General features: G+C 40.0%; 1 protein-coding gene across 1 annotated transcript; it reads right to left on the bottom strand.

Moving 5' to 3' along the window:
* Nucleotides 1-903: 903 nt before the first annotated feature.
* Nucleotides 904-8170, bottom strand: LOC306807050 (uncharacterized protein; the record flags this gene model as incomplete). The annotated part of the gene is made up of 2 exons (XM_079316303.1): nucleotides 904-926; nucleotides 7474-8170. The coding sequence occupies 2 exons, from the start codon at nucleotides 8168-8170 to the stop codon at nucleotides 904-906; spliced, it is 720 nt and encodes a 239-aa protein (XP_079172429.1).
* Nucleotides 8171-12274: the final 4104 nt, after the last annotated feature.

The raw sequence follows: 12274 nt of genomic DNA, 5'->3' as shown, positions 1-12274 counted from the left end.
TAAAAAAGAACAAGAAAAAAAAAAGGAAGTACTGTGAAATGAGGATGGGGATAGAATTAAAGAGGATATAATTTCCCATATGAAATATTTTGCTTCATTTTCTTTGAAGTTGTATTTGGGGGAAAGTGAATGAATGATAGAGAAGATAGCAAATTGAAAGAAGGGAATAGAAATGTCCACAATTTAGATGTGAAAAACAAATTTTGTGGTCTCAGTTCTCTCCAGATCCCAAGGACTTTTCCCCTTAAAAAGCACTGACATATGAAAAATGGATGTCCAGCACAAGGTGATGTCATAGTGGGCTTCTGTGAACAGAGAAAAGCAAAAGTGTTGCCAATATTTAGGCATTGACTGAAAGAAAAAAGCAATCTAAAAAGTTGCAGACCTGCCTAAGTGCTTTTGTATATATTGGCTTTGCACTCCTTTTGAAGGGAATAATAATAGAGTACGTACACAAATGAAAACAGTATCAAATGCAACCTAAATACATTAAAGGACAAACACAGCATAATAACATATGTTTATGTTCTTTCTTTTTTTTTTTTTTCCCAGTAATATACCTTCATTTTAGGCAAAGGAAGTTCAGACAGTATTGCTTAACCCATAGTAGAGCATTTGACAGATTACACAACATGAAATTAAGAATTCAGGTGAGGAAGATGTGGATTTTTGTAAGAGCTGTACACTGCTAAAATATCTGTTCTAGTGGGGAGATGATACAGTTTATTAAGGGGAATATTGAAGCTGGAAGGATGCTATTAGTAGTGTTTTTTAAAGATATGTTTCTAAATGCTGCTTCATATTTTCACCAATATACCTGGCACAAAATGAGGAAGGAGCAAGTAGACTGCAGAGATGACACAGCCCAAGGAGGGGCCATCAATGAAATGAAGGACTGGAGTGTTATACTCTGAGAATTGGGCGACCTTAAGGACAAGAAAAGAGACAGTATTAAGATGAATACTCAGTCCAGGGTTCTGTGTAAGGTTAGACACGTTTTAATTCAGAGCAAAACCCTCAGCTGTCAACAGGATTGCCATCAGCTGAGTTCAAGCCAGCATGGTGAGGGAGAAACAGGCCTGCTGGATCACAGACAGGATGGCCATGTAGCACAAGAATGAGGCAGCAGAAAAGAGGGTGAAAGCAGGGGTGATTTCAAGATACTGTCAACAGAGACAAAAAAATTATTCAATTGTGTGAGACTGAGCTGAGGCCTCATCTAGAGTATTGTGTGCAGTGCTCTGCATGGCTGGGTAAGATTAAATAAACCTTGACCAAGTGGAAGCTACCTGAATAATATGGGGAATGGAAATCTATAAATATTGACTTGGCTAATCTAATGAAGGATGAGAGGAGATTGATTACCCTAAGTAAATACAGTACTACATGAGAGGGGGAGAAGAAGCATGTATAAATCACGTGTAATTGCATTAAGGTTAAAAGTGGAGAGGAGTTATGTAACCCTCAGGGCAGCAGGTCCTTAAACAGTCTTTCAATAGGGGTGGCAGATGTAAAGTATCCACCTGGTCTCAAGATAGTTCTCAGGTGGCTTGTGGAAAGATTTTGTGTTGTGATGCTGGTACAGAGAGAGATCAGAGTCTGAAACTCAGAACAGTGTGCTTCCATGTCCATCCACTTCCACATTGCTCCACTACCCTGGTACAACCTACCACCTGAACCCTCTGGACCAAGACAGATGATTCTCATTGGGCTAGGAGGACCTGGTGGGCTCTAAGTTTATCCTGCAGCACCCACACTTCCTGTAAGGAATCATGTTTGTTGACAGAGACAGAGCTCTGTAAAATGAGTATTTATGCATAAGTATTGGGGTTTTGAAAATAATTTGTCAACAATTAACAATTACCCTCCATTTCCCCTCTTCCTCCATTTTACCTGTTGTGACATCTACATTGGTTCATTTTCCTCCCAGTCCCCACAAATGGTTTATTTTCTCTAGGGCTTCCAACTACCTTTACAATATTGCAAGTGAATAATAGTAAAAATGGTCCATTGCTTCTAAGCAGGAGTCATCTGTAAAGCCATTGACATCCTTTCTTTTAAAATAAGAGTTTATGTTATATACTTTAGACCTAGTTTAAAAAATATTTTCCCAGTTTATGGTATTATTTTTTCCCAAGGAAGAAGCACCCATGCTTTACAAGACATTGAGGAGAAGCAGTTCAGAGGCACATCACAGCCTTGGTTGTCAGAGTCCTTGTCAAGACACCTTTGTCCAACTCTTTTTTTCTGCCAACATCTCTCCAACGCACAGAAGGGTTTGAAGTAAGAATCATGAAATGGGAAGGTTGTGCCTTTACTGCAGGGCTACCAGCTGGAAGCTTGTGCAGATGAAAGCAAATGAGTCCCTCAAAGACTAGCATTTAAGAGATGCCTTGGAGGTGAAACAAAACATTCACAATAAAACTGTATGTTACCCACTGTGCTGAATTTTATGAGCTGTGTATTGAGTACCACCCAAAAGCAGATCCAAACGAGGAAACTCAGTGAGGAAATGTTCTCTTGACTCACAGTCCTGGCTTGACTGAAATATCTGGTTTTGTGATGAGCTTTCAGTTTGTGAAGCTTTCAGCCACACAGTTGTGTTTTCACTTGATTCAAAGAAAGTAAATTGTGTTTGGATCAATAGATGAAAATTTATGTCTCATTTTTGTGACAGTAGGTACATTTGTGGCAACTCACACAAAAATTTACAGTGTGCCCCCAAGGACTCTAAGTTTCCTTTACATTCTGTAGTATTTCATATTTCAATTAATCTTCTAGGTGGCATTCAGCAGTAAGAGCTTAGATAGTCCTAGGTTTTACATTAATTCCTGTCTTCTTCTTGTTAAATGTTTATTGAATATATTATTGAAATATCTAGTAAGAAACTCCAGTTTACTCACGTCATCTTATATGTACAAATAATTTGTTACCCTAAGTAGAAGCCTTGGAGGTTGATTTTCATCTGTCTCTTGCTGACTTCATCTGAAAATATGTATCACGGCTTCTGCTGAAATAGGTCCAGAATTGTAAGGACAGCAGTACATGTCTGGATGTTGGAGAGTTATAGGTTGTAAAATGCATTGATTTTGCTCTTCCTGAGAGCTTACCCTTAGGGAAGATAGATTCAATGAGTGTCACTGAATATTGTACACTGAATATTGTCCACCATTTCCAGTAGAAACAATAACAGTGACTCTGCCTGACCAAGCCATCACATGTCTGATTCCGAGCTCCTCCTGCAGGCAGGTTAACTCTACATCACACCATTCAATGTCACCAGAACAGGCCATTTGTGAGCTAAGAAAAGTATCATTTTATTGTGTGCATAAACTTCCATCAAGAGTCTGCTGCAAAAAACAGCTTGTGTTTGGGGTTGGAATATTTATGGAGCATCTTGCAAACCGTTTTCAAATTCTGCCGTTTAGCACCTTCTCCATGCCATATGTTCTGCTGTATCTTTCTCGTTTTTCTAGCTGAGATGTTAAATCTTGGAGTACTAAATCTCACAGTTCTGGGGAAGGTGCGTGGGGGGCAAATTGTGGTTTGTTGGGTTTTTTTTTTTCCCCTTTGTTTTAATTTACAGTTGGTGAGCTAACATATTTGATGCTTCTGTTACCCCCACCCCCAAAATTAAATGTAGTTTACACTTCAGAGCTGTGCACACATTTGGATAGAGCATATCTATTTATGGCTAGCCTATTGCATTTTATGAGGCAGAAGGGAAGGTGTGGCTAGTGCATCTTACTGTGTACTCCCAAGTGTAAGCCTCACCCTTGGCTAGCATGGAAGCTGATGGAGTTGTGGGTCCCTGGCAGGACAGGGACTTAAATGCTTTCTAAGCCCTGATTTTTTCTCTCCTGAAAGCTGTCCTGAAGTGGAGCAGCTTTAGAGGAATCAGAGCTCGTAGGATTGTTGTCAAGAAAGTCATTACTTATCTTTCCTTTAGTGAGGGCTAAGCTGCTTTTGAATACCTCGAATTTTTCATCAAGAATGTCCCTCAGTGCAACTTCCTTCCCAAGCTCAGCTCAGCATCTCACCTGACTAGCTTTTCTTGCTGTAACTCTTCTATACACTTCAAGTATTTAATATTTGCCTTGTATTTGGTTTAAAAAATTCAGCTTTTCACAGCTCTACACTTCTGTTTGTATTACACAGGATCTAGTTAAGGGAATGAAAGTAGCACATGAAGAAGTCAGCAATTTTTTTCAAACTGTGTTAAAATTCAAGTATTCAAGTATTAAAATGTTGTGATTTAGGTTCATTTGAGGTATTTTTTGGAACATATTTATGAGCTTATAAACTTGAAGCTAGTCTAGGTCATTTTGGCCCACACTGTTCCTACACTGTTTAAAATTTTGCAACATCACATTGGAAAGCAAATAAACATAAAAAGACACCATGCAGTTTTGGTTTTTTTTTTTTAATGAACTTTAATGAATAACTGAGGACCTAATCAGTGTCGCTCCTCTGCTGCAATGGGCAAAAATTTTGACCTCTGGCTGTCAAATGTTTATCTGGTGATTTCGTTACCAGTCATTCTGTTGTAGGGGCTCAGGGCTTTTAGTGCTCCTGAATTTCTAACTTCTCATGCAGGAAACTTTGCCAATGTTTCCAGCAGGTCTGTCTGTCTCCAGCCACTCCAAAGTGATAGTTTTATTCTGAATGATTGATAGGAGGTGTCTTACCTCCATATCCAAAGCACAACGCTGTAAATCACTGGTTTTCATTTGTAAGGAATAAAATTATATTCACCTTTTGCCACCATTTATCATTCTGAGGCTATGCTTGATCTGTGTTCTTGGCTAAGCTCTGAGAAATAAGGCATGTATCTTGTGAAGATTGTGCATGGCATCCTTTTACACTTATATATATGTCAGCAGAGGAAACAGGCTTATATTTTCTTCCATGCTTTCTGCATGTTAATGTGCTCCAGCATATGACTGCATAAGCCTGTTGCTCAGAAGGTTACCAAGTTGAATTTTTTTGCTTTTACAAGTAAAGTACAAACCTCATCATGCCTGCATCTGTGACTTCTTCTTTCCTTGGGGATGTGAAAAAGTCTGTTTATCTGAAACTTTTTATTCTGCTAGCAAGAGAAAGGAATAGCAACTCTATTTCTCTTCATTACTTTTTCCTGTGGGAAATAGTTTCTCTGTGTTTCCAAAGGTCTTGGTCTAAATCAACTCTCCAGAGATACCTTATAAGCCAATACAGGTTATTAGAGATGTCCCTCTGGTTATAGATTTTCTCAAAACTTCTCATTTCATATGTTTTTTATTCATTTGAAGTTTTCCCCATGCAATAGAGGCTGTGAGCACCATTTCTGTCCAGAGATTACTCTCTCAACTGAGTCAATGCTAAATTTGAAGGAAAGAGTATTAACCCCTTTTCTTTTGACACAAGTGAAGGGGTACTGAATATCCCAGAGGAGCAGGTATCATAACACTGGTAAATTATAGGAGCTTACAGACTTCAGATTTGAAGTTGTCATAGACTGTACACTTTGCTTTGGGGAAACCATTCTGCCTCAAGAATGCCTCAGCAGTTGAGTTTTGTGTAGATGCAAGAGCTGGGAAAATTCCATTCTGGAAATGAGGAAGTTATCTTAAGCCCCTGTATCAGAAAGGGGTTTTGTTCTATCAGGATACAGCAAAGTTGACTCTGCAGCTTCCCAGAAATCTACTCCCAGTACTTGAATATCTTTCCACAAGATATAGTCAGAAGCAACACAGAGATAATTCCTGTTGTTCTAAAATAGATTGAGTGTGAACAGTTAAACTTGTGTTTCCTGTACCTAGAAAGAAGTGGGTCTAAGGATGGCAAATGGCTTTGTGTTTGTTTTTTGCTCCATTGCTACCTCTGGGTATTACTGATGACCTTGAGCTTGCATCCAGAAATAGGAAGCACCTCATACAGGGAAATACATAAAACATTAGGAAAAAAAAAATTTGCCCTGTGGAATGAAAGATGCAAAACTGGTAGTAAATCCATCATGAACCTCATTAAAATAGTGCAAATTCTTGCCACACTCCACATGCACACATGTATGTCAGCTCATAGTCCAATATCTACAAGGTGATAGGCCATGATATAGATCGACAGATTACATCAACAATTTAGATCTGTCCCCACTCTATTTAATCTTTAGCATTAGACCAGAATATGCATGGTGTTAAAAATAGAAATCAGGTCATGAATTTTTCTTCATAGATTACTGGCATGAATAAATGGGAAAGGGACCTTCAGACAAAACTAAAAGTTGTTATGGAAGCAGAGTCTTGAAGAAGCCTACCTTTTGCATAAGAGGGTTATAGATACAATTTTTTATTAGCTTTTATTTTTTAGTGTACTTATTTCTGAAAAAAAAATATACTGCAAATGGATGAAGGCAAATAAATAAATGAACAAAAACCATTTCTCAGTGATAGAAGAAGGAAAGTCAAGGAAGGGAAAGTACAGACATGTCATAAACAGATCATGTATAAAGGTCAACAAGCTACCTATATGACACCACCATTCTTTTTTTCAAATATAGACTTGATGTATTCTTGTTCACAAAAAGCAGGTCAGAAGGATGTCTCATTTAATTACATCCCATGCATTTTGTTTTGCACTATGTGAGCACTGAGCACAGGGCTGGGCACCAGCTCCTGCTCTGCATTCTGAGTTGGTCCCTCTGTTTGTTTGGATCCTCACCCCTCAAGTCTCTTAACTGGCAGCAGTATCATGCTTGAGTTGCTCATGTTTGCACAACTGAACTGTGTGTGTCCTGGTGTTTATAAGGCTGAACTTTGTCTGGACTGACTGTTTTTCTATGAAGTGAAATGTGTAAGAAGGATAAAGCACAATTTCAGAGTTTGTAACTGTTTTAAATTAATAATTTGCTTTGTTGTTGCATTTCTCCTGTTCTTCAGGGACTCTCCCTGAGGCTGTTTTCCACAACTACCCTTGTACTATGGCACTAGTGCATAAAATGACCTCTTCTCTGTTTTATTAGGAAACAAGAAAATATCTGCTTCTGAGGAAGAAAAGTAATTTTCTTTTAATTTTCACTATCTTTGGGTGCTTGTGATCCACGTGCTTGGTCTAACATCAGCAGCTGTCCCAGAGTTCATATCCCTGGAGTCAGGAGATGCCCTGAGGAAGGACTGAATGTAGATATGGTCCCAATTACTGTGAATTAGGAAGGCAGACAGAACCTGCAGCACTGTGTGTCACTCTTGCAAGAAGGAAGGGGCAGGGGGGAGAGATGAGGGAGACCATGGTTTGAGTTGAAATGGACATTTAAGGGGTCCTCTAGTCCATCCCCCCTGTAATGTGGGGTTGCTTAGAACCTTTTCCAGAATGTCTCCAAAGATGAGGCATTTATCACCTCTCTGGGCAACTTATTCCAGTGTTTTACCACCTTCATTGTAGAAAAGCTTCTTGTATCTAATCTAAATTGACACTTACTCAGTTTAAAACCATTACCTTTACATTTACCCTGGTGCAGTGCCCAGTAAGCTGCAGGCTGGGTAGAACAGGGCTCTGGTTCTGGCTCTGGCTCTGGCTCTGGCTTTGGCTCTGGCTCTGGCTCTGGCTTTGGCTCTGGCTCTGGCTCTGGCTCTGGCTCTGGCTTTGGCTCTGGCTCTGGCTTTGGCTCTGGCTCTGGCTCTGGCTCTGGCTCTGGCTTTGGCTCTGGCTCTGGCTCTGGCTCTGGCTTTGGCTCTGGCTCTGGCTCTGGCTCTGGCTCTGGCTCTGGCTCTGGTTCTGGCTCTGGCTCTGGCTCTGGCTCTGGCTCTGGCTCTGGCTCTGGTTCTGGCTCTGGCTCTGGCTCTGGCTTTGGCTCTGGCTTTGGCTCTGGCTCTGGCTCTGGCTCTGGCTCTGGCTCTGGTTCTGCCTCTAGCTCTGGCTCTGGCTCTGGCTCTGGCTCTGGCTCTGGCTCTGGCTCTGGCTCTGGCTCTGGTTCTGCCTCTAGCTCTGGCTCTGGCTCTGGCTCTGGTTCTGGCTCTGGCTCTGGCTCTGGCTCTGGCTTTGGCTCTGGCTCTGGCTCTGGCTTTGGCTCTGGCTCTGGCTCTGGCTCTGGCTCTGGCTCTTGCTCTGGCTCTGGCTTTGGCTCTTGCTCTGGCTCTGGCTCGGGCTCTGGCTTTGGTTTGGCTTTGGCTTTGGATTTGGCCACAGCCACCATGGGGGGCCATAACCCAGGGTGTCCCAGGGCCAGCAGCAGAGCCCTGATTGTCCTCAGGGCCTGAAGTCCAGTGGCTCAGTATCTCTGAGCTTCCTGTGCCAGCATGATAATATTTCTTTCTCTTGGTAGGTGCCAGAAGGAAAATATATTCATGCTTATGAGGGGTCACATGCTGCCACTGCATGCAATGTGATTACTCTAGCTATTAATTACAGTTATTAGTTTGGACATTTTCCAGTGTGCTGAGGGAGATTGCCTTTCCATGCAGCAAGAAATATTAGCATCACACTTTTAAATTCAGTCAGTGGATTTTCTTCCTTTCCTTTCCTGAGTGTCATCTGGGTTTCATGAGAAACAAGAAAAATAATGTGAAAGGGGCTGAATTTTTTCAGTGCTTTGGAAAGGAACTTTTTAGACAGCCTCCAATGAGCTGAGGAAGTAGATAACATTTGACCTTTACAGTCATGTAGTTTCAGAGAACATGAGGAGAGGATGAGAGAAGACAGGAAGGAGGGGACCTGGAGGGGAACCCAGAGCAAACACAGGAGGAGCACACATGGTATGTCTTTCTTTCCCTTCATTACTTACTATTTATTTTTGAGAGGCAGAAGGTGAAGCTGGGACTAATGAGAAATTTTCAGACTCAGCTAACCTATAAACTAGCTGAGACAACAAGCTTTGCAAGTGTCTCTAAGATCATTTCATATGCAAACTCACATTGGCAGAGATGGTGGACAAGTGTCTATGCTTAAATCTAAGCATAGACAAAGTTCCACAAACTTCAGGAGCACATATCCTTAACTGCACAGCACTGCTATTCTATAGGTGGCTGTGAAGCACAGCAAGGGAGCTTTATCCTAGGTTAGTCTGTGAGTTGATGCAGTTCTGCCTGCTCTGAAGATTTGTCTCACTGAAAGCAAATATGTCCATAAAGCCACTATCAAACATGTGTCACAAAAAAATGTCATCTCTAGCTGCTGGAGAATACTCTTACAGTCATGCTGTAGTCATTAAATTCCAGTCTTCAAAAAGGATGTGGGTCATCATATGGATAGAGTAAAAATGACCCCTGTGTATTCTTAGAGAATAGTTCTGCAATTTTTCTTGCAGCCAATACAGTCAATTTTCCATGAAGTCAGAAGAAGTATAACTCTAAAGTTGGAAATAGTGGTAGAAAAGAGTAAGAAAACTCTGTCAGAACTCTGCCTTTAAGGTCAGCTGCCAGTGGGACCCATTCCATGTTCATATCTAAACTTACATATTTTAGCAAATTAATGTTAGCATAGTATCTGCTGAGAGTCACATGCTTGTTGCATTGTACCTGGTTGTAGCTGTTTGACAAATAGAACGACTTAGTGCTTGAGATCATTAACAAAACAACTTCAAAGATTATTCTTCCACTGTGCTGCTTTTTAGGACTTATCCACATGAGTATGGATGGGTCTGCTCCCCTCAGCTCCCATGCAATATTTTTGTTTCCACTTTTTGTAGCGATATGCCTGTTTGTAAGGGGAGAAGCATTCCCTTAACTCGGAGATTAGTCTCACCTAAGAGGATAGTACTTCAGTAATGTATTAAATAGAGAGAGATTAATCTGTTTTTATGAATAAGCAATACTATATAGTTTTGAAAGTAAAAAAAAAAAAAAAAAATGCAGCACTTAAATTGAATATTCTATTTGCCCAAGCTTCTTGGTTTTATCTGGGTGTGAAAAGGCCATAACAACATGAGTGAGTTATTTGGCCACAAAGCTATCAAAAATTGGAAGAGATGTAATCCCAAAACACCATATTTTGGCAGTGCAAGACAGGAATAATGACTTCATAACAGCTAAAAAAAAACCCTCTTCAGTTTCCCCTTGCCATCTGAATTTCTGTCACTGTCTGTTTGGAGATCAGTTTTGGTAAGGAAATTTTGCTCACAGAGGTCAGAAAGCAAGCTCTGCTTGTGAGCTGCCTGCACATTGAGGTCAGGGTATATCATATGCATTTTCTTTTTCTGATTGCAGCAATACAAATGTTCTTTCTATGCAACAAAACCTTTCCATGACTAAAATCAGCATAGTGGAAGGTACTAGAAAGTAATTCTCTGTCACATATTCTACTCAGGAGCGGAGTAATTTACCCAAAAAGTCCCTCTAATAGCAATATGCACTGACTTCCAAGAGCAAAAATGTTCAGGTAATTCTCCAGTGAGATATCAAATGCCATTATTTTCCTTTAATGTTACTGGCAGACTGGGAGGGAGAATAAGAGGATACTTAATTAAGAACAAATAGATGTTCTGATCTCCACCTCTGCCCACCATTCCACTCCTACCTTCTTTAATATGACTCAGCTGAGATAATAATACAAGCAGCTGTAGAGCAAAGAGCAGCTGCCTCTTGTCTTTTGCTCCAACAGCCAGACTGTACTCCTTGCCACTTGCTAATGTTTCTTACATTTACAGTAGAAGAACAATAGCATTCCTTCATTATCTCTAAATGATGATCTGAAATCATCTCTTGGGCACAAACTGAACACCCTGTGTCAGCATGGCAGCTCAAAAGGAGACAAGATAAATGACAGAAAGTCAGCTGTCCTCTCCCTACTTCTTCTGATCACCTCACTGCTTCTGTCAGTTGTTCTGTTGTTAAGAGCTGAATGAGGAATTGTTGGAGGGGTTTTTAGCCAAAGTATTAATAACTTTCCATCCCTTTGCATGGCAGGAGCCCACTTAAATGACAATAAAACTTCACCAACAAGGAAAAGCACATCCCTTTAATGATCCAAGTCCCTAAATGAAAATGGCATAGAGCCTTGTTCATAACTCTCACTAAGTATTTAATCTCTTCTCCTTCAAACATCACTCAAATGATGTTTGGCCCTGCTAAGGATGCCTTTTCCACAATAAGGTATCTGTGAAGGGCTTTCTATTGAGAGAAAATAGAGCAGTCAATACTGCTAATGGTGCTGCAGAGAGACATTGGGGTGTTTTATCTGGAAGATGCTACTGAAAATGGTATAGCTACTGACACCTATTGTGACAAATGGAATTTAATATTGGCTCAAGATGAAAAGTTATAATAGAGTGAAAAGAAATTGCCTGAACACAGGCTGATGGTACAGTATCATTTATGATACTCTGACATTTTTGACTGGAGGTGATTGATTAACTGGTATGTGTATGTCTGCAAATTCATGTGCATAATGCAACACAGGCATAAAACATTGCTATGGTTTGTGCATTTTTCTAGCTGTCTTGCTTCTGTTGAATGTTTTTCCTTTCAGTTTGGTCCAACAAAGCCCCAGAAGCTGTAATTTAGAGAACTGTTTACCAGAAATTCCACCAAAAGCTGTGTGAAGCTATTGAGTAGTTTGACTAGAGGTGGAACATTTATTAAGACTTCAATGGCAGATGTCCTTCTGCACCACCTGGAATCATTGGCAAAATTTCCACCATTTTTAATGATATGGGTTCAAACCTCAGGGCAGTGAGCATTGTAGGAAAAATATTCTCTTGGTGGTTGACATCTGATGTAGTTGTAGCCACTGGGAAAAGCATCCAGTCACTGAGCATCTGGAGATGTAACTAAACAATATAATTAAGAGAAACATATCTAGAATCAGGGCTTGAGTTGAATATATATTGGGCACAATATCAAGAGATAAGTGAATATTTTTACCAAGTTATTTACTAGATAAACAAACATAGCATTTTCTTAATTTCATGGAATACTGAGAAACAGATCTGTTTTCTCAAATTTACTTGATAAATCACATCTCCTTACTATGTATTTCAAGGGTATCTTTTCAAACTTTGTTTTGTGATACTGTTCTTTGTGAGTTATCTGATTTAGACTATGATTTCTTATGTAAACCCTAGAAATATTTAGCTTTTATAACATTTTTCTATTTGAAAAAGTTGCCTGATTTTTACTATAGTCTTGGAGAGCTTGAAAAGCATCTGCTACTCTGTAACCTTGGGGCAAAAAGAACATCCTCGTTTAAATAAGGGAGGAAAATAAACATGACAAAGATACCAAAGAAAATGTTTTGTGTTTCTCTTGTCTCTGGGCCACAAGCCAATTTGGAAACATTTACGTAGCAGCAACTATAAAAAACA

Source organism: Erithacus rubecula, assembly GCF_903797595.1.
Source record: "Erithacus rubecula genome assembly, chromosome: 1".
NCBI classification, from domain to species: Eukaryota; Metazoa; Chordata; class Aves; order Passeriformes; family Muscicapidae; genus Erithacus; species Erithacus rubecula.
The sequence above is the reverse complement of the archived record's forward strand: the minus strand, read 5'-3'. Positions and strand labels throughout refer to the sequence as shown.